At 38.4% G+C, this 27,081-nt stretch overlaps 1 protein-coding gene across 5 annotated transcripts in view; it reads left to right on the top strand.

Annotated features, from left to right (window-relative positions):
- The window catches only part of fwd (phosphatidylinositol 4-kinase beta fwd), a 374,395-nt gene that overhangs the window by 147,742 nt on the left and 199,572 nt on the right, over window positions 1-27,081 (top strand). For 4 of the 5 annotated variants that reach the window (XM_067136952.2, XM_067136953.2, XM_067136951.2 and 1 more), the window contains exons 2-3: window positions 17,711-17,967; window positions 18,612-19,438. In XM_067136952.2, coding sequence (XP_066993053.1) covers window positions 17,780-17,967; window positions 18,612-19,438 — 1,015 coding nt within the window. In that variant the 5' untranslated portion in view covers window positions 17,711-17,779. Of the gene's footprint in view, window positions 1-6,432; window positions 6,550-17,710; window positions 17,968-18,611; window positions 19,439-27,081 lie in introns of those variants that run through there. The other variant, XM_067136954.2, reaches the window with a different exon arrangement.

Here is a 27,081-nt window from a genome sequence, read left to right as displayed (position 1 = left end):
AATTCAGACAATTATAAACATAGTGAAATTTGTAGTTGTACCATTTTGTGGAATTGCTATTTAGTTTGTGGTAAACAGGATGTGAGTGGGACAAGGTGTAGGTACCATTTGCTTATTTACTTCTGATCTCTCACCCTCATTTACTAAACAGTCTTTTTACTGCCTCATGAGTGAGTCACAAGACTTCTGCTAATCTTGAAATGGCTTGAGGCCAGCTTGTATTATTTATAGATGGTGAAGAGTTGGAAATGGGAAGAAACAGTCCTAAATAGATGAATAGCTACATATTTTAAGCCCATTAATACTAGGTCATCAGATTAACTCCTTAAAAAAGTATTTTCCATATTTTCTTTTAAGAACTTTAGCCAGGCAGATTTTGGTAGTTAAAATAGGAAATGTTCACCTCTGTTGTGAATAAAGCTTTATGGAATGACTAGTCCTATTAATTTTACTTGAATTATTATTATTAATATTATTGTTGTTGTTAAGAATAACAACTTAATTATTGATGTTAATAATAATAATAATAATAATAATACTACTGTAACATAAATGAACATTTAAAAATAAAATAAACTTGTGTCCTTGTCCTGAGGAGGTGCAGCTCTTTTCAGGCACACCCTCAATGGAAGTGAGCTGCATGTACCATTTTAAGCACATGCCTGCCCTCCTGCCATTTTTAAATTTGTGGTAGTACTGGGAATAGAACCTGGGCCCCCCGAGGACAGCAACTAATAGTGCTGTTACGCTGTGGAGGTGGATGTGTAAAAATAACATGCAAACTGAAATATGTTATGTAATACATATATTACTTATGTTATATAATAGGCCTAGTTTGTCATTCTACTGTACTACAGACCTGAATTTAGACATATTTAATGCACATAACCTTGTGTTGGTTAAGTCTTCCACAATGCAAGAATAGGGACACCAAGAAATGTTTGTAAAATGGAGTATATTCTCCCCCCCCCCCCCACACACACACATTTATTTTCATTGAGACAGAGTGGTGTTGGTGGGGATTATTGTTTTAAGAGGATGTAGAACTGGTTAACCATCCTCTGTTAGCACTAATCAGAGGAAAAAAAGGAAGGACTCCAACACTTCGAAAAATGAAGGTATCGGCCGAAGAAAGACGAGGGCCATGAAAGGGCATGAAAATAAGACTCCCTAGTACTTCACACATAATACCACTGGGGTTGGAAAAGGACAAGAGTTGACCAAGGCAGGTTGGATAGGATAAATAAAAGTGAGGAGCCTGGCACAAGTAAGTGGAAGTAAAGCCAGGACTCACTTAAGGGCCCTATGGTTGCCAACCCTTGCTCCCAAGTTAAGAGCCCCTGAAGTATCTTTTAGTCGCCTTTTACAACAGGCAGGGGGTACCATGGGTGTTATTCTAACACCCCCACCCACAGGGGGACATGGTGTGAGAACCTTACTTGCATAACTGGACTTTCATCTTGACCACACAGGTCTAAAGATTTTGTGATAGCCTAGTCTTCAATTCAGTGGGTAGTTTCTCAGCAGATTTCATCTATTTGTTGTAATGGTTGCAACCTGCAGACAGCATTACAGTTTGGCTGTAGAAATATAGTTGTGGTATTAGAGGTGCCTTTGCAGCATTGTCACATTCATCAACCAGTGTGGATTCATCAAAAGTTCCAGCTCTACAGATGGGATTCTTGCCACATGAATGCTGCTGGAGAAGAGTAAGCCATTACATCTATTATTCCTTGATTCGGATAAAATCTTTGACTACCGAGCTTGATAGCTGCAGTCGCTTAAGTGTGGCCAGTATCCAGTATTCAGGAGATAGTGGGTTCGAACCCCACTGTCTGCAGCCCTGAAGATGGTTTGCCGTGGTTTCTCATTTTCACACCAGGCAAATGCTGGGGCTGTACCGTACTTAAGGCCACGGCCGCTTCCTTCCACTCCTAGCCCTTTCCTGTCCTATCGTCACCATAAGACCTATCTGTGTCAGTGCGATGTAAAGCAAATTGCAAAAGATCTTTGACCATGTCCCACACCAAGTTATATGGTACTCGCTGCACAGCCATAGAGTTCCACAGGGATTCGCCTGCTGTACTCAAACACTACCAGTTGTGTTAGATGCTTAGTCGTCACCTTTGATGACTTCTTTATGGAGTTGGCATCCATCAGGGATCTACGCTGTCACCGCTCCTTTTCATCCTTGTCATGGACACTATAATACGTGATTTGCATTGCGATGTTCCATGGACATTGCTGTATGTTGATGATGTCATGCTTGCAGCTACAATTAGGGAAGAGCTCTAGTGACAAGTTCAGACGTATGCCATTTGCCTTTTGCAGTTTGGGCTTAGTCTTAACACTGCATAAACAAAGTATTTGGAAATAAGTCTGGCTGATGGTTCCATCTTAGTTGATGGTGTAGATCTTCACAGAGCTAACTTGTTCAGATACCTGGGATCATGCTTGCAGGTTAAGTGTTGAATTGATGTTGATGTTAGAGCGTGAGTCAGAGCAACATGGTCAAAGTGGAGGGAAGTTGCAGGTACTTTGTGTGACCACAGAATGCTGGCCTGCGACCAAAACTAACGAAAGTTGACTTCATACAATTGGTTAGGTGGACGTTAGGTGTCTCAGTCCAGCATCACATCTGAAACAATACTCTTATGCAGCAATTTGGTATCGCCCCCATTCAAGATAAAATCTTTACCTGAGAGCTAGAGTAACGTAAGTCCATTTTTTGCCAAAACTGATAAATCTCTGAAAACAAGGTTCCTATGGCCTCTTGTTTTAGAACTAAATTAGATTAAGTCCAAAAGTTAATTTAGAAAGGAAATAGGCAAGTTTGAAATGATGCAAGTCCTAATGCATCGTGGAGTTAAAGTTAACTCATATTACTACAAAATGGTTCTAAATATTTTAGGAATCTGTAAGTGTAAATTCAGGTGCATTGTTATAGCTCTAAGGAAACAAATTGGTTCAAGTCCTTGTTGTGGGACACAATGTGCATGTGCTGCTTTTGACAAGGGGTTGTTGGTGATTCTTTAAAAGACTGAGTCTGTGAAGTGCACTACTTATAAACTATGAATTTAAGAAGAGGGAAAAAGGTTATTAGCTTTATCTATGAAAGCAAATGAGCCTATTCAAAAGGATGTAGTAATTGGCATCAGGATATCCTACTGTGCCATGCTTATTTTTTGACAGAACTGAAGGAACATGTTTAAACTTTATAGGCTAAATGATCAGTACATTACTAGTTTTTGCTCTAAAATACATTGCAAAATTTGTGATAATGTTTCAGAACAAATAAGAAAACACGTCATGAAGTATCCTTCATATGAAAGCCACTATTGTCGAGAAAGGACAGGCAAAATTTATTTTGGAAGTTAACTCAACCTTAAAAAAAAATTTATTCATTGTAGGCCCTACTGTATGTTGAAGAATGCAAGGCAGTTCGAAGAAAGCAAAAGATGGCTTTGCAAGTGGGCCTTTAACCCGCGAGTGGTCGCTATATGAGATTTTCTCTCACATTATTTTTTATTGTGATATTACTTCACAGTGATGAAAGGGAGGTGACTGTTCCCTCTTCTAGCTGAGTTTATAACTGTCGTGAGTAGAGCGATTCACATTTGAAGGGTAAGCACCCCCTCCCCTAGTCAGAACAAAGGTTCCTATATGACCGTGCGCACTGCGTGAAAGTTTCTCTCATCGCGCGACCAATGGCGTTGGTGTTATGTTGAAGTGGAGCGGAAAACTTGCTCCTGTTGTACGCGTTAGTATTTGTATTATGAGCACTTCTTGTTTTTGAAAATGTTACTGTGTTCAGAAACCTTGCTTTTTACGTAAATATTACTAGATATAATGCATGTGTGAGATTTTATTTTTTTACAACTCCAGGACGGAAGTTATTTTTATGTACATTGCACATGTTATTTTAAGTAGCAGTTTGTTTCTTTTATAAACAGCTAATCATTTCATATTTATGTTCGGCTCCATGGCTAAATGGTTAGTGTGCTGGCCTTTGGTCACTGGGGTCCCGGGTTCGATTCCCGGCAGGGTCGGGAATTTTAACAATAATTGGTTAATTTCACTAGCACGGGGGCTGAGTGTATGTGTTGTCTTCATCATCATTTCATCCTCATCACAATGTGTAGGTCGCCTTCGGGAGTCGAATAAAAAAACCTGCATCTGGCGAGCCGAACTTGTCCTCGGACACTCCCGGCACTAAAAGCCATATGCCATTTCATTTTCTTTGTTTCATTTTTATCTAAAATATATAAGGTAGAACTTGCGTTTGTTTTCAGTGGTAAATTTCAGCCTTATGCCCCACAAAACTGAAAAATGTCATATTTATTTTGATGTGAGAAAGTCTCGCGCGAACACTCGCGTTACATTTTGGCCAGTGACCACTCACGCTACATTTTGGTTAGCGATCACTCGCGGGTTAATGAAGAGCAATTTATTTTTCGACCTTCCAGAAATCGGTACTTGTGATTTGTGTGATATGTATAAATTCCAGCTAGAGAATGTGTCAACAGAAGAGAAAGCAAAGGCCATTAAGGAAAAACAAGACAAACACACAGAAGGAGGAGCTTTGAGATACCGTCTAGAAAGTGAGGATAAGGAAAAAAAAGTGTTCGATACAAAGTAAAAAACCATAATGACCGACCTCCAAAAATGTTTGCTAACACCGTACTTATAAATATTATATTAATACACACCATCTGTACGGAACACGAAACTCGTTTATTACAGAACACCGTACTTGACTAATTCGCAGAGTTCTTACTTAAGGAAGCTGTCATCAACATCACCACCCTCTGGACACTGAACTTTACAGTACATAATTTTACTTCTCAAGAGTCTTCATGCATGCTTTGGAGTGAGGTGATAGCAGGGCAAAGAGTTAATGAAATGGCCTCTTCTCTGTCCAGTTGGGCAAACTAGATTATTATTATGAATTGTAGAATAAAAGTTCTGACCATATGGAGAGAGAACTGTGCAAGACAAAAACCACAATCTTACAATGTGCTTAATTTATTTGTGGCTTGTTAACTGTAGTACCCGTCTCAAAGACGTAAATCATAAGTTTCTTCTCAGATGTCACACTCTATGGAGGTTGATGAGGACCACAGCATTATAAAGTGAGCCGAGAAGCATCTGCCAACTAGCACAGTATACTCCTGTGATGACAGGGTGAATTTCATTTCAAATTTGACTAGAATTTGGAAGATTTCAGAAATTTCAGCTCTTTGTTGGAGAGGGATGCCTCCTCATTCATATCACAAGAACACTGAAGGTGATGCTTTTCAGAACATCTTCACTAGTGCGGTTGCAAGAAAGAAATGATGCGTTTAGGGTCCTATTTTACCAAACAAACTTCACAGAATTATTTCAGTCTGTTGATATGCGGCGAAATATTCGGAACCCGGTATATTTGCCAATGAATATTCGATTGGGACAAAGCTTGTAAAAATCAGCTGGTTGAAATATAGAGATTTAACGACGCTTCTGCAGTGGATTCCAGAGAATTATTGTTCCTACTACAGACATCTACCTCATGAAGACAATGTTGAAGATGATGATTAAGGAGTCTTGTTCATCACAATGAAAATTAAAATCCACAGCCTGTTTCCAGTTTCAACCGGCTCAGGAATGGAATGAATGAAGCCCCATCTAGCGACGAGGATAGAAACTGTACTGGCTGCCGAAGCCTGCCACACTCGTCTGGGGCAGTGATTAATGACTGACAGATGAAATGATATTTGAGAGTGTTTCTGGAATGAAAGATGATAGGGAAAACCGGTGCACCCAAAGAAAAACTTGTCCCGCCTTCGCTTTGTCCAGCAAAAATCTATGGAGTGACTGGGATTTGAATCTCGGAATCCAGTGGTGAGAGGCTGGCGTGCTGCCCCCTGAGCTGCGGAGGCATCTGCTGATCACAATGTTAAACAATATTAAAGATTATTACTTGGATGTGATTATTCCAGATTGTATTTTTTTCATAATACTTAACGCTGTAAGTTTGGAGTATCAAAATAAACGTAGAGCCATATGAATGTGTGTACTGTAATTTTATTTTTATGGGAATAAAATAAATTTTAAGTGTAAATTAAATTAATAAATGTGTTCAGTGATCGGAATTACACAAAATATATGAAGAGCAATGATGACCATTCATTGCCTAAGTCACAATGCAACAAAAAGCTCTACAACTGACCTTTTTTCTGTCTTCTGTAAAATTACTAAAATGTGACACATTGATTTAGCTCTCAGGTACAGAAATGTGAGAAGGGTGACTACGATGGTTTGGCATGTCTTTATGGGAAGCACGTAGAACAGTTGCCAATACATCCTATCAACTTGCCGTCGATGGCCAACGACCACGTAGCAGTCCTAAGCAATGATGGCAGGATATTATCAACAAGGACATGAGAATCTGCGACATTCATCCAACTGATGCCCAGGACTGAGCGAAATGGTGATAGAAGATTCTAAAAGTGGACTCTGCTCCTACGGTACAATACTAAGCTGATGATGACCAGAAGTGGTTGTAGTGAGGTGGGTGTCAAGTGATTTAATTGATTTTCTTAAGGTGCTCAAGTCGTTCTCTGATGTTGAATGTAAATATCTGGCGAAGATCTTGTTTGTTTCATTTCATTTAAAAATACTTCTTTGCATGAGCAAAAGAAAGAAGAGGGATAGAGTATATTAACAAAACGATTCTCTAATTGGTGTTCTTTCTTTCTTGAAACGACCACCCTTGTAAAATTCTGTTGGACTGAACATTATAGTCTTTGTTTGCTTATTGCAATATGAAACAAAAACAAACTGTTTCATGAAGCCATTGCTTTGCTTCCTCAAAAGTAAATTACAGCCAAATGCATTAAATTTCACCATTGCTCTTGATGAAGTGATACGCTCCGTAGTCAAAAGGAGTAAAAATCAGTCAGTCCTACACTGTTTATTTATTCAAAAGGTCGAGTTGTAAATTCTATGCACATCCCTATTATACATTGAGTACAAGGTACTTCCTAGATTCTAGCAGAGATGTAGTCTGGAGATTTTGCCGCTGCTCTACTTCTTCCATTCAGAAAGTTGTGAAAAAATTGGGGTTTGAAAGTGAAAAATTCTAATAGCTTAATTGCTTTATATTACAGCAAGCATGTGGCTGTGCAGTTTGGGTCACGTAGCCATCAGCTTGCATTCGGAAGATAGTGGGTTTGAAACCCACTGTCGGCAGCCCTGAAGATGGTTTTCTGTGGTTTCCCCATTTTTCACACCAGGCAAATGCTGGGGCTGTACCTTAAGGCCATGGTCGCTTTCTTCCAACTCCTAGCTCTCTCCTATCCCATTGTCACTATAAGACCTATCTGTGTCGGTGCAACATAAAGCGGATTGTAAACAAAAAAGAAAAGGCTTTATATTACAAGCTCACCCTGTACCTAAATATGCTTTTAAAGCTGGATAATAACCGAGCTCGATAGCTGCAGTCGCTTAAATGCGGCCAGTATCCAGTATTCGGGAGATAGTAGGTTCGAACCCCACTGTCGGCAGCCCTGAAAATGGTTTTCCGTGGTTTCCCATTTTTACACCAGGCAAATGCTGGGGCTGTACCTTAATTAAGGCCATGGCCGCTTCCTTCCCTCTCCTAGCCCTTCCCTGTCCAATCGTCGCCATAAGACCTACCTGTGTCGGTGCGACGTAAAGCAAAAAAAAAAAAAGTGACTGTACAGCATATTTGGATAGGTACTGGATTCTTTTGCTCAAGGCTGTCATATTGAACATTGATGCATTCATTTGTCACTGAACAACAAAGACTATGTGTTTTATGTTCCGTTAGTTACTTTTGATATTTAGGAGGTCCTACTCTGATAACATTTTGTCTGCTAGTTAATCTGTTTGTATGATGCCTTGCATTTGAGGATTCTAAAATCTTTACCGTCTGTGCCAGGATTCATAATCTTGAGCATAGAAGGTGAGCACCTGACTACCTAGGTTCAAATGTGTAACCTGTACCAGTAGATTTACTGACATCAGTCACTTTCTTCAGAATAAAATTTCAACTCTTCAACAGCACTTAAGACTGAGAATAGTTGTAGGAAAATTAATGTTATCTTCATAATTTAGTAGTTTAGTATAGATTGAGGAACAAAACGAAAATGGATATGGATAAACAGAATGAGACTGAGGCAGTTGAATGAGGACATCCAGAAAATCATCGCTGACGAAGGGAGAACCTACCAGAAATACTTAACTAAAGTAGAAGATAAATTAGCCTACTACCATAAAAGGGCAATAGCTTAATGAGAAGTCAGGAAACTACAGATAAACTCATTTGTATCTGGATTAGAAACATGTATTCTGACAACAACCGTAGACATATACATATTTCTCAAGCTTTTTACTAAAGAAATGAGAGAAAATGTCAGAAAAAGTCTCATCTTGCATGATACACTGCTCTAGTTTTCCTAAAACCTCTGGACATCACAAGTGGAAAACATTGTCACAAAGACCCCTGAGTGAAATTACAAAAGAAATAGTCATTGTATAGCTCATTCCATGTTAAGAAAACAGTATTGCTCTTATTGACCTACAAGGAGTGAACACATCCCTCTGAGACACCCATAGTTCCTCATTAGTAAGGGATATTATAATCTACTTTGTAATGTATAATGAAAGATAGGCAAAAAGTATGAGGCATTTTTGCTCGTAAGTTATTAAAATAACTGTATAACATTTCCTTTTTCATAAATACATTTGTAGGGAGGAAGCACAACAGCTGAGGTTTTTTATGTGCCTGCTGTAGTTTACCCCCATCCCCTTTAGTTCATAAAAATAATTTTTAGCTCAGTTTCTTCCACTTTTTTCTTGAACTTAAATAATTTCACAAGTTTATGTGCCTTCATTTTCCTGAGTTACTCTCGTACAATCCTTGTGTAGTCCCTCATTCTGTGAACGGCCAGAAGCTCACTTCTGTAGTGAAGTCATGAACAGTATTTATTTGTTGTGTGTGTGTTTTTAGGTTTTAAATCAGTGCGTAATTGTCTCGCATTGAGTGAGAGTTATGCGATAAGCCTACGTGTGTGATTTCTTTCTTTAAAATTAATACTGTGATCTTTTGTAGAACCACCTACAGTATTTATTTGTTGCGTCTGTTTTCTAGCCTTTATTGCCTGGAGAAATTTTATTAAATGCTGTTAAATGCATCCCTCACCCCTCGAGCCTATAAAATTTATCTGTCTATTTTCTCACCCAATTTGCCTTGCACTTCAGTGCTGAGGTTTTTTTATGTCCCTGCTGTAGTTTACCCCCATCCCCTTTAGTTCATAAAAATAATTTGTAGCTCAGTTTCTTCCAATTTTTTTCTTGAACTTAAATAAAGAATTTCACAAATTTATGTTCTGCCGTTTTCCCATCGTCTTGTTGAGCAGAGCCGTTTGATATGGCAACCCTGCTGTCATAAGAGCTGTACTGTTTTCTTAACATGGAACGAGCTATAGATAAGCTAAACACAGTTCTTAACAAACTGAAACCAAATAAAGCCCCAGGAGAAGACCAGCTAAATCTGGAATTATTTAAATATGTAGGAAATAATTTCAATGAAAGTTTCCTCCAATTGAAAGAATTTGGAAAGGTAGAAATCCTCCTGTTAGCTGGCTGACAGCTATTGTAATATCCATTCATTAAAAAAAAGAGATCTGAGAAATTGTGATAATTGGGATACAAATTCGATATCATAAAAAATAAATTGTACAGGTATTAGTTCAGCTTATAGGGGAAGAACAAAATGGATTCTGCAAAGGATGATCATGCGCTGATAGTTATTTTGCTTTCAAAATTTTGTTAAAGAAGTACAGAGAATTCAATATACAACCATAGAGCATTTTTGACAGAGTAAACAGAGCAAAACTTTAAAAAATATTACAAGAAAGATAAAATCCCACAACAGATAGATGATCCTAGCAATATCCAAATTATACACAAACAATTTAATTGGAGTAAGAGTTAGACACGGTGCTTTTTTGTGGTGGTTTGCAACAGTTCGCAGTACCAGCACCTTTTTCTTGAAAGGAAAAATGAATTTGATATTATTCGGAATATTCTTATCACATTTATTTTGTAGTGTTGGCATATGGCTTAAAATCAAGCATGTTTTTCTGGTTTTTTTTTTTTTTTTTTTTTTTTTTTTTTTGGTAGGTATATGCGTACTAGCACATAATTGAAGTTTCTTAAGCCACCGCTCAAAAATGGTCACGCTTGTCCTATTAACAATTTTGTGTCGTCAGTTTGGAGTTAAGGAAAAACGAAGAGATAATCTTTGTCTTGCTCTTTCATATCCTTCCACATTTTTGGTTATTGTAATACAATAGAATAGGGGGTTTGTTTTCTCACCCTGCAGTAGACAAACTTTTGTTGTCAACGACAATCTAATGGCATCTGTACTGCACCAAGTGCTGTTACTACCAACGTAGCAGCAAATAACTAGTAAATAGCTAACCATCATAGTTAATCTGGGGTTAATGTATGTTTAAATGTAACTGTTTTATTGTTTTAAAAGTAATTTGAAAAGCATAAAACATTTGTTTTTTTCTGCCAAGGAAAGCAAGTTAATTTTTATTTAGTTGGAGCGGGAGGTGCATGTGGTTCACAAGTTAGAGAAGTGAAATGAAAAAAATAATTATTTTGTACCGATGCACAATAAAAGAAAGGTTGACAATTCTTTTGAAGTAGTATCTCCTGAACTACGAACTCTACATCAAGTGAATGTTGATGCAGGTGTAATAGCCTGATGTAACTTGGAAACAATGTTCTGTAACCCATGAGTGAATAACGCAAGTATTGAGCTCAAATTATTATTATTATTATTATTATTATTATTATTATTATTATTATTATTATTCGTTTAGCCCCTTAAGGAGCACGTGGAACCATTAAATAGCACTGGTATTCTTCATCTTCTTGTTCTTATCGTCCCAAAACTTCCTCATCCTTTCACTATGGGCCTGCCTTCTTTCTTGTGTCCATGAGTTTTTGAGTTTCAGGCTTTTCTCAGAATGGATTCTTGAGTGCAAATTTATGGGTGTTGATCTTTTGTCTGTATGTGTTCCTTGTGGTTGCCATTGGATCAACGTTGACTTCTGCGAGGTCCTTTTGTGCATCCACTAGCCAGCGAACTTTGGTTTGTCGGTTTCCGTTGATAATAAGAAATGTTTTCGTAGTCAGTCGTGAGTCATCCATTCGTGCTAAATGTCCATAAAATTTCATACGCCATTTGCGTGCGACTGAAGTGAATCGCTCGGTTAATGCATAGAGTTCTTCCGAGCTTTTTTGCATCCATATACCCTCTTGAAACTTGGGCCTGAATATCTTCCTCAGTATCTGTCGTTCAATTTTCTCAATGTCCTTGATGTTAATGGTGAGTGATGATGTCTCAGTTGTGTAGAGTGCCTCAGGGAGGACAACAGTGTGGTAGTGTTGAAGTTTGGCTTTTGTGGATATTGATTTCTTATCGTAGAAGTTCCAGCTGATTAAGTCTGCTTTACATAGTTTTTCTGTGCGCATTTTGTTGGCTGCTTTTTCATTGCCTGAATAACCAATAATTTCACCCAAGTACTGGAATTGTTTGACTTGTAAAATGTTGCCATATTTGGTTGCTAGTGATGTTAGGTGTGTGCACTTGAAGTCCATGTATTGCGTTTTTTCATAGGAGATGTGGAGACCAGTTTTGATTGCAATGTCGTGAAGCTTCTCGATGGCGTGCCTGGCTTCTTCAGGAGTCGGGTAATTATTGCTAGATCGTCAACAAAGGCAAGACATTTAATATTAATCCGTTTACTTTTCGTTCCCATGTTTATTCTGGGACTTCTTTCTCCCATGTTTTAATGACCTTATCCAGTACTAGGTTGAACAGAAGTGGGGACAATCCATCACCTTGTCTAACGCCTGTTTTTATTTCAAAGGGTGCAGAGATTTCACCCATGAACTTCACCTTAGAGGTTGTATCTGTTAAGGTTTGTTGGATTAACGTGACTGTTTTTTTTATCAGTACCATATTCTCGAAGGGCATTGAACAGAGTATCACGGTCTATTGAGTCGTATGCTTTTTTAAAATCTACGAAAGTGACCACTGTACAGTTTGACTGGCGGTGTTGGAGTATCATCTTCAGGTTCCAAATCTGTTCCACGCACGATCGATGTGGACGGAAGCCTGCCTGGTATTCGCCGATCTTATCATCTGTCTGTTGTTCCAATCTGGTAAGCAGAGCTGGTGAAAGAATTTTGTATGCTATTGGCAGAAGAGAAATAACCTCGGTAGTTGTTTGAATCCATCTTGTCACCTTTCTTATGCAGTGGATGGATCAGGGCAATTTTCCAATCTACAGGTATGACTCCACTTTCCCATAGGTTCGCAATGATGACTTGCAATTGGTCGATCATTTGATCCCCCCCAATCTTCAGCATCTCGGCGATTACACCATCTTCTCCTGGTGCTTTGTTTTTAGATGTAATATGATGCTCCTTATCTCCTCATGAGTCAGTGGAAGTGAATCTGGGTTTGGAGTGGGTATGTGGAATTGGAGTTTCTCAGTTGGTGGTTCGCAGTTGTGTAACTTTTTGAAGTGGTGTTTCAGGATGTCACAGTTATTATGACTTGTGATGTACATCACATTATTTGTGAGGTTATGTCATGAAACATGTGCTGTGTACATATATTTATACGAGTTTAGTTAATGTAAGAACGTGTAATTACCGGGCAAGTTGGCCATGCAGTTAGGGGCGCGCAGCTGAGAGCTTGCATAGTGGGTTCGAACCCCACTGTCGGCAGCCCTGATAATGGTTTTCCATGGTTCCCATTTTCACACCAGGCAAATGCTGGGGCTGTATCTTAATTAAGGCCACGGCCACTTCCTTCCCATTCCTAGGCCTTTCCTATTCCATCGTAGCCACAAGACCTATCTGTGTTGGTGCGACACAAAAAATAAACCTGTAATTAATAGTATATAATTTATTATTACCTGTATATATGATGTGTAATCCATTACAGTATTATGCAACATATTGTAATATCCAGAATATCACTAGGTAGGACGAGAACTATGTAGAATATTCTTTACATTATATCCAGGCTTTAGGTACTCTAGAAATTATGACACATACTTGTAGAAGCCTGGCCAGGCAACCTATATAAAGAGGCGGTCTCGATGGTGAATAGGAGTTATTGTTTAACAGGAGTCGTGTTGTGTTTAAGGCCGACATGCTAATGTAAGCAGTCAACTGTTTCAAGGTTGCAGTCTCCATGTGTTTAGCGATAGGCGGTTGTTAAATATGGTGGTTTGTTGATGTTTTCAGAGTGAAGTGATTTGTTTGTGATGGCAGTGATTAAGGCAATGCGTGTTAATGTGTAAATAATGAGTTATGAATAAATAAGTGTACCAAATGATAGCATTTTGTGTGCGTTTTTGTGGATACATCAGTGTGAAGAAAACATTGCAAGTGCCGATAGATTTACTGCAGTTCAAGAGGGGAATGATTCTGACAATGATTTCTTCTATAGAAACGCCTGGCTTTATGCAAAAAAATTAAATGATAGGTTGTAAGGTGTGCCAAGATTTTACAAGTTTAGGATCAGAAAAACAGATTGAATTGAAAATTTCAGTAGAGTGGGCCAGTAGTAAAATCAGTACCTTTGAAGGCATACATCACATCTGGAGATATGAACAAAGTGTGCAATTGAGTTTATGAAAAAGTTTGGGCGTGCACCGCAACCTTTTTTCTTAGAAAAAAAAAATGCACTGGTTAGATATAAAAGATATCCTCATCATACAAAATCTCTACTGGAATCAGCAATCCACAGTCAAGATTGAACTAATAAGAACTTAGAGATGAAGTATCAAAAGTAGTACACCAAGGTTGGATAATTTCGCCGCATCTATTCAACCTCTATGCCAATCACATCTTCAGAGAAACCTTGCATGATACTGAGCTAGGTGTGAAAGTAAATGGAGTCATCGTAAACAATATAAGATATGCAGATGACATCCTAATTATATGCTACACCATTGAAGGTCTTCAGGGATTGCTCAGTAGAATTCATCTCAGTGGATTAAGATATAGTCTAAACATCAATATTTAGCTGAAGCAACCATGAAGGTATTTCATTAAATAATAAAAATATTGAACAAGTCAGCCAGTTCGCATACCTTGGGAGCAGCGTGACAGACAGTCTGGACCCTGAAAAGGAGATCAGATGCCTTATTGAGATTTCCTGATCATCTTTCCAAAAAATGAGGTTATTCTTTTGTGATGATAATCTAAAACCTCAAACAGAGGCAAAAGCTGTTGAGATGTTATGTCTGGTCAATGCTCTTTTATGGAGTAGAGACCTGGACTGTCACAGCTACACAACCTTAACCCTCATGGCCAACTCCCTTGGTCATCGTCATAATGAAGTTCAGTGATTTCTTATTGGTTTATGTTTCTTATTCTGGCTATTCTGTTATTGGAAATTTGTTTGTTTCCAGTATTTAAAAATGTTTTAAATCTTTTGTTAATGGTACGTTTTGAGAGTTCGTTGTCCAGGAAAATGATCAGTTATTATAAGTGTTTCATGTTACTTTATTTCAAGTATGGCTGTTAAGTAACTGCGATGGGGAAAAAACTGTCTGTTCTGTCCTTTCATAAAAGGGCTAATACTAATAAAGAAGACTTTGGACATGGTATACCATCCGGTCATTACGAAAGGCAAGCGTCTCAAAAGAAAATGAGAAATCATTGCTCTATAGCAGCGTTCATCTTGCTCTTCTGCGAAACGAAAAGATGTTGAAACATATTGGTCAGTGCATGCATTTCAGTGGGCTTGGCAGACTGATATGTAATAGCAAATTCTGGCTCAGTGAGGAAAGCAACGGGGAACTACCTCACTCCTCATTTCCCTAGTACGTCTCTTCAGTGATGCCTAGGATCCAACCAGCCTTAGGACTGAAGACTGAACATACATACATATAACTAAGACTGGTTAAACAATTTTGAGTGGTTTTAATGTTTCCTGTGTAGAAGAAATTACTGTAAAATGAGAAGAGGGAATATATGTTACAACTTGGGTTGTATTCTGAGGATAAACTTAGTGGTGACCGAAGTATTTAGAGTGCCTGCTTCTTTCTGACTTAAAATTTCATCTCCTGCTGTAAAGAATACCCATTCTCAGCACTTCTGTAAGTTCTGCTTTTAAGCCTGGAAGTGTACATGTATGTTTCAGGGACACTAACCTTACACTGGGGCATTGGGTACCCCACAAAAGAAACTTATTTTATACATTCACGTCTCAATTTATTTTAAAATCTCATGAAATCTGTGACCAAGCTCGATAGCTGCAGTCGCTTAAGTGCGTCCAGTATTCGGGAGATAGTGGGTTCGAACCCCACTGTCGGCAGTCCTGTAGATGGTTTTCTGTGGTTTCCCATTTGCACACGAGGGTTGAAAAAAGGCCACGGCTGCTTCCTTCCCAGTCCTAGCCCTTTCCTATCCCATCATCACCATAAGATGTATTTGTGTCGGTACGACATAAAGTCAGTTGTAAAAGGGGAAAAAAAAAAAATCTGTGAAATGCATTATTTTCAATAGGTGAATATTTGCAAGGTAGAATAGCACTGTAATCACTGGTAATGAAGTAAAATAAGGTCAAATTTTTAAATCTTTTTGATTTTGGAACTGCTATAAGGTTCACTTCACAACATTTGGCCAAAACTTCAGCATATGGTTTTTGCTTACAAATATCTTTCATTCACTGCAAATAATAGTGATTTTGGACTCTTTGGACAGTCATTAATTCCAAACCTGAGACTAACTAGTGTTGGCTGACGACAGTCATTAATTCCAGACCTGAGACTAACTAGTGTTGACTGACTGGGTCTTATAACTACCATTTTTTATGCAATAGAAAAGTGGAATCCTCTGCGTGTTGATGGGATTTCCAATCCTTGTCATTGCCAGGATCTCTTTATTTCTCCTGCCAATGTGAAAATAAATTTGTCTGAAGCATAAAGGGAAAATATATATTCTATCACATCTTCAACAAAGTTTATTTCCATAATTGACTAGAGCATTTATGAAATCATCAAGGATATCGGGCTCAGATCTATATGATTCTGGTAAAATCTGTTCACTGCTTTCAAGGCAGTTGATTTCAAACACACTTAACACAAAGTAAAGAGATACATATTAAGAATGTATGTATGTGCGTGCGACGTAAAGCCACTAGAAAAAAAATAAAAAAATAAAAAAAAATAAAAAAGGTATGTAAAACCAAACTGGCTTTAAAGAAATAATGTTTCATTAACTTTTCACCAGTAACTGTATGCCCCAAACATATATTTTGATATACAAGCTGTCGTCACTCATTAGAATTAGTGCACAAGCTGAGAGAGTATGAAGGTCAAAGAAAAGTCATGGAGGTAGGAGACTATAGGGGCTGCGAACACCAAATTACTGTGAATTACGGTTCTAGGGTTTAAGAACATGGCTTTTCTTATTAACATTTTCCAGGCCAGTGTAGGGCCTACTATGGAAAGGTTTTTAAATTAATTAATAATAAATTTAATAAAACCAAGCAAGTTAGCTTGGATGGTTTGGGTATAGCTGTGAGCTTATAGTTGGGAGATAGGCCTAGTGGGTTTGAACCTTACTGTCAGCAGTCCTGAAGATGACATTCCATGGTTTCCCATTATCATACCTGGCAAATGTTGGGCCATACTTAAAGGTCATGGTTGCCTTTTTCCCACTCCTTGCCCAGTCTTTTCCCATCGTCACCTTAAGACCTTTTATTATAATCTTGCAGCTTCATTGTCCGTATTGATAGTTCTCGACTTTATACTTGTGTTCCTTAAGACCTGTCTGGGTCTGTGTGACGTAAAAGAAATAGCAAAAAAATTAAACACATTTTTAAAGATTAAACATATAATTGTTTGATAATTTTAATATAGAATTAAAAACTTTCTTCAGCTTATCTGCGGTGTTTCTGGGATTGCTGGTACGTCTCTGACTCATTTTTGGTCTTGGCTGATCACCCATCATTTTTTAAAACTGGATGCCCTCCCTGACACCTTGCAATTCAAGTGAAAATTATAACACAGGATCCACTGGCATTTGAACCTCGGCCATTCAGGTGGAATGTCAGAAGCAAATCTTCTGAGTTAATCACATTCTGCATTTTGAGATAGAATTAATTGAAGATTAAGCTGACTTAGACCTTCATTACTGTTATCAAGTGATAAGTGATTAATAATTTCTTTCAGGGTATAAGGAAGAATAGTTCTAACCCAGAGCAAATATGAGGATAATGGGTAAAGAAAGGAAAATACCATAAAATGTCTGGAAAAATGAGATATCCTAGATATCGCAAATGTATACAGTACTTGTGAATGTGTTGAATTGGAAAGGTTAATGATGTTACTTCTTTCAGATTTAGTTTTCTAACTATTTGATGCTAATCTTAATATTTGAAAACCTAATGTGATACTTTTCAATGTCTGCAGTCCTATTCTGTGGTTTCTTATGCTTTTGATGGTATAAAATACTGTGGTAGATAACATCAGTAAGTGAAGACAATAGCAGTTGCTAGGTCTAGTGTTAGTGATGTTCACCATGTTTCATTCTTGATGAACTTATAGCTTGACTTTTTGTTTGTGTTCCTGCTGTTTGATTATTGATTATTTTTCTCCAGGTATATATCGAAAGAAGTGGAGGTGAAGATGGGTAGCAGATGACCTAACGTTCCCCTTGTATCTCCATTATGAGTGGCCTTGCCCCATCAACGCTCCTAGGAGCCCCAGAGAAACGTACTGAATCTACATTCACTAAGCGACAGAAATTAACAGCTTGTCATAATAATGTTCCTCCTGTTCATGGCCGCAGTAGTCCAGCCTTACATGTTCGTACTCGACTTAGCAACCATCAGCGTAATCTCAGTTTAGATTTCAGGTAAGATATATATATATATTTTTGTTAGACGAAAATTCACTTTGTTATGAAATTGAGAATTTTTTATTTACTACCGTGAACAAATTTATGTTTATTAACCTGTTACATAGGTTAGTATCAGTAATGTGGAAGAAATGGTAGCTGAAGAGAATAGATTCTATAAAATCATGTGGTTGAATTGATATTCAAAGCTTCTCTCTCATATACAGTATATTTTTTTTCTTTCTGAAAGTTGACATCTCTGTATGCATTTGATTTTCAGAAAATGTTAGGAGAAAAGTGCACAAATAAGATTCATAATATTTATTGACACATAATGAAACATTAAAAACTTTTCAGTCTGTCATAAACACTTATAACATACCTTTAAAAAGAACACACACTATTTTTTTACGGGTACGGTATGTTATAGTGTTGTGTGTGTTATAATTAGTATTTTTGATAGGCTGAAAAGCTGTAAGGTTACATTAACTGAGTCGATACTGAAAAGTATGGCTTCCTTAACTCATTATAGTGATGATGATGATGATGATGATGATGATGATGATGATGATGATCTGTTTGTCATAAATATGAACTCTTTCTGAAATAGTTTTTGTAAATTAGATTTTTCTCTGCTCATTGTGGTGATTTTTAAATTGCAGATCTATGGGTATCTTGCTCCCTCCTGTGTCACAAGTTACTACTGCAACTACTCTGACAATGCATCATCGAAATCGCAGCCTGGATTCTGCTCTCCAACGTATTCCTGAAGTAGATATTACTCCTAGTCCTGAGTGTGAACCAAGTGAAAGAATTCCTGGTGCTTCAAAGATTTCCACTGTTGTTGATGGTACACAGAATGAGCCTGGATCTCAGTCTAAAACCTCCACTGTTAAGGGTCGTGATCGAGAAGAAATCACAAGTTTAGGTTCAGATGATTCTGGAATCATCTGTGGCTCGGACAGTGGTTCAGGTAGTGATGGGAACACAGCTACTAGAGAGTCAAGTGTCGAGCAGTTGCATAGCATAAATCAAAGTCATGAGAGCTTAGACTCAACCAAATTGTGTAATGGTCATCGTACTAGAGAGGATTCGGGCATGGAAGTAGATGATGTGGTTAGTTTACCTGTATCTCTGGACGTAAGTCAACTTACAAAATTTTCCAGTGTGAGTGAAGACGATTCAAGTGTTTCAAAGTGCAGCCACAGTGTCGAAAATAGTGATTGTGTTGAACAATCTGGTGCTTCCACTTTGGCAACTGAAAATCAGTCCTTCCCATTATTGCCTTCTTCCTCTCCTATGACCCTGTGTTGTGGTGGTAATAGCGGTATTGGTGGTGCAGACTCACATAGACCGGAAAAAGATGTAACGCAGATCAAGGGCGCGAAAGGTTTTCTTCTGAGACTGTTTGAAAGTAAATTATTCGATATGTCAATGGCCATAACCTATCTTTTCAACTCAAAAGAACCAGGAGTGCAGAGTTACATAGGTGAGTGTTTTTTGTAATTTAATATTTACATACATACATTATCATTATAGACTGTTATGCCTTTCAGCATTCAGTCTGCAAGCCTCTGTGAATTTACTAAACGTCGCCACAATCCTTGATTTTCAACTAGTGTTGTGGCCTCATTTAGTTCTATACCTCTTATCTCTAAATCGTTAGAAACTGAGTCTAACCATCGTCGTCTTGGTCTACCTCTACTTCTCTTACCTTCCATAGCAGAATCCATTATTTTCCTAGGTAACCTATCCTCCTACATTCGCCTCACATGACCCCACCACCGAAGCCGGTTTACGCATACAGCTTCATCCATCGAGTTCATTCCTAAATTAGCCTTTATCTCCTCATTCCGAGTACCATCCTGCTATTGTTCCCACCTGTTTGTACCAGCAATCATTCTTGCTACTTTCATGTCTGTTACTTCTAACTTATGAATAAGATATCCTGAGTCCACCCAGCTTTCGCTCCCGTAAAGCAAAGTTGGTCTAAAAACAGGCCGATGTAACGATAGTTTCGTCTGGGAGCTGACTTCCTTCTTACAGAATACTGTTGATCGCAACTGCGAGCTCACTGCATTAGCTTTACGACACCTTGATTCAACAATCACTTACTATATTACCATCCTGGGAGAATACACAACCTAAATACTTGAAATTATCGACATGTTCTAGCTTTGTATCACCAATCTGACATTCAATTCTGTTGAATTTCTTACCTACTGACATCAATTTAGTCTTCGAGAGGCTAATTTTCATACCATACTCATTGCACCTATTTTCAAGTTCCAAGATATTAGACTGCAGGCTTTCAGCACAATCTGCCATTAAGACCAAGTCGTCAGCATAGGCCAGACTGCTTATTACATTTCCACCTAACTGAATCCCTCCTTGCCATTTTATACCTTTCAGCAGATGATCCATGTAAACTACAAACAGCAAAGGTGAAAGATTACAGCCTTGTCTAACCCCTGTAAGTACCCTGAACCAAGAACTCATTCTACCATCAATTCTCACTGAATCCCAATTGTCTACATAAATGCCTTTGATTGATTTTAATAATCTACCTTTAATTCCATAGTCCCCCAGTATAGCGAAACTCTTCTCCCTCGGTAACCTGTCGTATGCTTTCTCTAGATCTACGAAACATAAACACAACTGCCTATTCCTCTCATAGCATTTTTGAGTTACCTGGCACATACTGAAAATCTGATCCTGACAGCCTCTCTGTGGTCTGAAACCACACTGGTTTTCATCCAACTTCCTCTCAACCACTGATCGCACCGTCCCTTCCAAGATGCCAGTGAATACTTTGCCTGGTATACTAATCAATGAGATGAGATACCTCGATTGTTGTTGCAATCCTTCCTGTTCCCTTGCTTATAGGTAGGTGCAATTACTGCTTTTCTCCAATCTGAAGGTACCTTACCAACACTCCACGCTAATTTTACTACTCTATGAAGCCATTTCATCTCTGCTTTCCCACTATACTTCACTATTTCAGGTCTAATTTCATCTATTCCTGCTGCCTTATGACATTTACCATCCTTTCCACTTCCTCAAACATAATTTCACCAACATCATTTTCCTCCTCCCCATGAGCTTGGCTGTTTGCAACACCACCAGGATGATTTCCTTTACATTGAGGAGATGTTCAAAATATTCCCTCCACCTCTCCAGTGATTCCCTGGGATCTATTATGAGTTCACCTGAATTACTCAAAACACTGTTATTTCCTTTTTCCTTCCCTTCCTAAGATTCTTTATTACTGTCCAGAAATGTTTCCCTGCAGCTTGACCTAGCCTTTCCAGGTTATTACCAAAATTTTCCCATGACTTCTTTTTTGGATTCAACAACTATTTGTTTCGCTCTGTTTCTTTCATCTACGTACAAATCCCTGTCTGCCTCGGCCCTTGTTTGGAGCCATTTTTGATAAGCCTTCTTTTTACGTTTACAGGCTGCTCTCACTTCATTCCACCAAGATGTTCGCCTTTTCCCATCTTTACACACAGTTGTTCCTAGGTATTCCCTTGCTGCTTCTACTACAGCATCCCTGTATGCCACTCATTCACTTTCTATATCCTGAACCTGCTTACTGTCTACTGTTCGAAACTTCTTACTAATCATATCCATGTACTTCTGTCTAATTTCCTCGTCCTGGAGATTTTCTACCCTTATTCGTTTGCAGACAAATTTCACTTTCTCTACCCTAGGCCTAGAGATACTTAGTTCACTACAGATCAGATAGTGGTCTGTATCATCGAAAACTCCCATTCCTAACAGATTTCCTGAATTCAAAGTCTGTTAAGATATAGTCTATTATAGATCTGGTACTCCTAGCCTCCCGTGTGTAGCGGTGAATAGCCTTATGCTTGAAGAATATATTCGTAACTGCTAAACCCATACTAGCACAGAAGTCCAGCAAACGCTTCCCATTCCCATTAGCTTCCATATCTTCCCCACATTTACCAACCACCCTTTCGTATCCTTCAGTTCTATTCCCAACTCTCGCATTGAAATCGCCCATTAGCACTATTCTGTCCTTGCTGTTGACCCTCACCACGATGTCACTCAATGCTTCATAAAACTTGTCCAATTCATCCTCATCTGCACCCTCACATGGTGAATACACGGACACAATTCTAGTCCTGATTCGTCCAACTGACAAATCTACCCACATCATTCGCTCATTTACGTGCCTAACAGAACTATGTTGCGTGCAGTGGTATTCCTGATAAAGAGCCCTACCTCAGACTCTGCCCTTCCCTTTCTAACACCCGTCAAGTACACTTTATAATCTCCTATCTCTTCCTCGTTAACTCCCCTTACCCGAATATCACTTACTCCTAGCACATCCAGATGCATCCTCTTTGCTGACTCAGCCAGTTCTACCTTCTTTCTTCCATAAGCCCCATTAATATTGATAGCTCCCCATCGAATTCCATTTCGTTCGCCAAGTTGTTTCCAAGGAGTCCCTCGCCTGTCAAATGGGAGTGGGACTCCATTACTCCCATAGGTCCGAGGCTTGCTTAAAATGTTCTGAGCTCGGTAAATTCATGAAGCAGGATGCAATCCTGCTTGCACATAGTCCAAGTGAGAATCTCTCCTCTAAGGGGTTATGGACCACTGGTGAATTGTATAGTCCTAGCCGCCTGAGCACAAGGAGGGCCACGACTCAGAATATGTCCGAGATGCCCACTCCCATTCCGTAGCAACTGGTATCCCGACTCTCAGGACCACTTACTAGGCCACTCAGCTGTTGCCCATGGTTCACAAACTAGGACGTGACTACAGTAATCCACAAACATGAACTACCTTTGTAATTTAAACTGTAGCCTAATTTATTATTTATATCACATAGGCAATATTTCTTCAACATTTGGGAGGACTCTTTTCAATTCTTTGTTTCTTTAGTTTTGTCTTTTTCTTTCTTTGTAGAGGGGATCATATGCATTATAAAAATTAATAGCCATTGTTAACTGTTCTGATGGCTTGATACACTTCTTGAAGTTTCTTATAAGTAGAGTCCGGATTTCCAGGCAAATGCTCGTTTTTAAAAAAGCTTGTTACACTTCTCAAACTTTGCTGATATTCGTTTTATGACATAACGATTCAAAATAACTGTCCTTTTTCTGTGCATGTATACATGTTTTGGCCTTTTTAGAAGAAAATTCATGCATAGTGTGTATTTTGAAGAGTTTAGATTTAATAGTGAATATTTGGACGTTTATATTGCACAATATGAATTCTCTTCCGACTTTGACGCATTTATAATGTTAAGTTGCATGATAATGTCTTTTGTGGGTTACGGTACACAAGCCCACTATCTCCAGTTCACTTCTAGGTGCCGGCATATGCTATTAGGGCACAAGGAAGGAGTAGAGGTGCGAAAATACTAGTTTTTTGTACTATTACTATTCTATATTTTTTTATAAAAATTAAAGGTATTCTTAAAGTTCCTGCTAGTGTTGCTGCATACACAGAGAGTTCGACAGATTTGCCTTTGCCACCACAGCGTATTCTAACAAGATGGGGTACCTGAGTAAATGCTGTAATCTTTTAGGCTTATTGCGATAATTTCGAAGTAGTTAAGTTCGTAAGAATCGGTAATCTGGACTATAGGATAAATGGTGACATTAATGAATTTTTTTTAAAAAATTTACCATCAGTGTACGTAATGCCACTGATTAGGCATCATATCACTTCATTGAATTACTTTTTCCGGTTTTAGGTTGAAGGCAGTTTTCCAGTAAAGGATGCTGCTTGCATTAAAGGTGTGCAAGTGGAATTCTGCAAAAAGAATGTGCAGTAAGACTTAATTTATATCAAGGGCAGTGCGTGGTATTGTTGCAGTGTTGCACAACTCCCAATAATTTTGCACTTCATTTGTCGTCTTTTATTCTAATGTTTTAGTTTAACAATCCTAACATATATTCGAAAACCTGTTAAAATCAACCCTCTTTGATCGTTCGCTGTATTAATGCTTCGTAACGGACCACTAAACACTGCTGGCTTTGAATCAAACTCAGGGGGTTTGCTTTCCTACACCAACTCGCTAGCGGACACTGCGGCGCAATGTACCTCAGCAGGGACGAGCCTAAGCCTGCATAGCATCAGGTAGCATGCTCGCCGGTTTTGGTCTCGGGGAGTTGGACGAGACCAGCAAGTTCCCTACCGAGAAACAGTTCCAATGTCCCCGATAGATTGCGCCACTCTGCGGAGATTAATTAATTCCTACTCTCTCTCCTCTCGCAAAGATAATTTCATTTCCATGTTTTAAATTTACAATTTTTGCTTTACGTTGCACCGACGCAGATAGGTCTTACAGTGACAATGGGATAGGAAAGGGCTAGGAGTTGGAAGGAAGCGACCATGGGTGTAATGAAGGCACAACCATAGCATTTGCCTGGTGTGAAAATGGCAAACTGCGGAAAACCATCTTTAGGGCTTCCGACAATGGTGTTCGAACCCATTATTCCCTAAATGCAAGCTCACAGCTAGGGGACCATAATCGTGCTTCTAACTTGCTGGATAATTTCTTTTCCACGCCATACCAGACCACCCACAATATTACCAACATCTTGCTTCAATGAAAAACAGAAGGGCAAATTTTCAATTCAAGTGACGCAAAAATAACTTTTCCATGCTGAGTGGCTCAGACGGTTAAGGCGCCTTCTGACCCCAACGTGGCAGGTTCTATTCTGGCTCACTCCGGTGGTATTTAAAGGTGCTCAAATAGGTCAGTTTTGTGTTAGTAGATATACTGGCATGTAAAAGAACTCTTTTGGGACTAAATTCCGACACCTCGGCGTCTCCGAAAACCGTATAAAAGACGTTAGTGGGACGTAAAGCCAATAGCATTAGCATTATTATTATTATGATTATTATTATTATTATTATTATTATTATTATTAAGAGTAACTGTAGTTACAGTGTATAATTAACCTCTTATTTCCTGGGTTGTAATTGCCAGAACTATTTCAGTTTTAGTAGGAATGTATTTCGTTACTTAACGATAATAGGGTTTCTTGTTATTTCTGTAAGCTATTAAAATGTGACACTAAAAATTTTGGTGCAACATCCAATTTCAGATACCACCATCCGCCACTGATTTATGTAAAATCCAATTTTGGCAAATTGCCTGCTGGAATAACAAAGGTGGTAGCTACATGTCTACCCCGTGTAAATTCGTTAGCAATTTATTGAAGACATTCAAATGTGTCTGCAATCTTTGCACAGAAAAATAAGCTGGGGCAGCTAGAGATAAACAGAACAAAGTGATGTGTTCAAATCCTGATTTTGAATTCGTCAAGCTTTTAAAGGATTGTGGTTAAAATCCAAAAGACTTACGGTATAATTTTACCTCGTTTTCCCAAATATTTGCATTTAAGTATGCCCCTGACACTTCTTGTGATGTAGAAAGATAATTTTCTCTGTTTAAGAATGTGCTGACAAATCAAAGCAATTTGGGGAAAGTTGTAAATATGTTCCAAAAGAAGCTGAAAATGTAACAATGTTGAACTGAATTTTGATAGTATTAACAAAGATAGGACCGTCCACCTATTCAATATCATAAATTATGTAACTATTTAGTTAATCATTATGTATTAGGGACTAGTTTCAACCCTTCAACTGGGTCATCAGGCTCAATGACATTTGGAAAAGACATTAAGTTATATGCAATTTACAGTCATCAATATTCGATATATCACATTGGCATGTCTTGATTCACCGATGTATCATACAAGAGTTATTTTAAACTAATGTCACTTGAACGTATGAATCACTTGTTCTTGTGAAAAAAGTACCATGATCTTGATATATGATTTAAATATTCCACATTTAAGACAACACAATAACATTAAAAACTTTTAGGTATAGGACTTTTATAATGTCCTTTGGTGTGGCTCAACCTTCCTCCAGAATAGGTGCACTAGTTACACATACATACATACATACACACATCATCATTATAGACTGTTATGCCTTTCAGCATTCACTCTGCAAGCCTCTGTGAATTGACTAAACATTGCCACAATCCTCTATTTGCAACTAATGCTGTGGTCTCATTTAGTTCTATACCTCTTATTTTGAAATCGTTAGAAACTGAGTATGACCATTGTCGTCTTGGTCTCCCTCTACTTCTCTTACCCTCCATCACAGAGGCCATTATTCTCCTAGGTAACCTATCTCCTCCATTCGCCTCACATGACCCCACCACCGAAGCCGGTTTATGCATACAGCTTCATCCATCGAGTTCAATCCTAAATGAGCCTTTATCTCCTCTTTCCGGGTACCCTCCTGCCATTGTTCCCACCTGTTTGTACCAGCTACTTTCATGTCTGTTACTTGTAACTTATGAATAAGATACCCTGAATCCACCCAGCTTTCGCTCCCGTAAAGCAAAGTTGGTCTGAAAACAGACCGATGTAAAGATAGTTTAGTCTGGGAGCTGACTTCCTTCTTGCAAAATACTGTTGATCGCAACTGCGAGCTCAGTGCATTAGCTTTACTACACTTTGATTCAATCTCGCTTACTATATTACCATTCTGGGAGAACACACAACCTAAATATTTGATATTATCTACCTGTTCTAGCTTTGTGTCACCAATCTGACATTCAGTTCTGTTGAATTTCTTACCTACTGACATCAATTTAGTCTTCAAAAGGCTAATTTTCTTACCATACTCATTGCACCTATTTTCAAGTTGCAAGATATTAGACTGCAGGCTTTCGGCACAATCTGCCATTAAGACCAAGTCATTAGCATAGGCCAGACTGCTTACTACATTTCCACCTAACTGAATCCCTCCCTACCATTTTATGCCTTTCAGCGGATGATCCATGTAAACTACGAACAGCAAAGGTGAAAGCCTTGTTTAACCCTTGTAAGTACCCTGAACCAAGAACTCGTTCTACCATCAATTCTCACTGAAGCCCAATTGTCAACATAAATGCCTTTGATTGATTTTAATAATCTACCTTTAATTCCATAGTCCCCCAGTATGACAGACATCTTTTCCCTCGGTACGGTACCCTGTCATATGCTTTCTCTAGATCTACGAAACATAAACCCAACTGCCTATTCCTCTCGTAGTATTTTTTTCAATTACCTGCCGCATACTGAAAAT

The sequence above is a fragment of the Anabrus simplex genome, chromosome 1, assembly GCF_040414725.1.
Source record: "Anabrus simplex isolate iqAnaSimp1 chromosome 1, ASM4041472v1, whole genome shotgun sequence".
NCBI lineage: Eukaryota > Metazoa > Arthropoda > Insecta > Orthoptera > Tettigoniidae > Anabrus > Anabrus simplex.
This window is presented reverse-complemented; position numbering and strand designations above follow the sequence as displayed.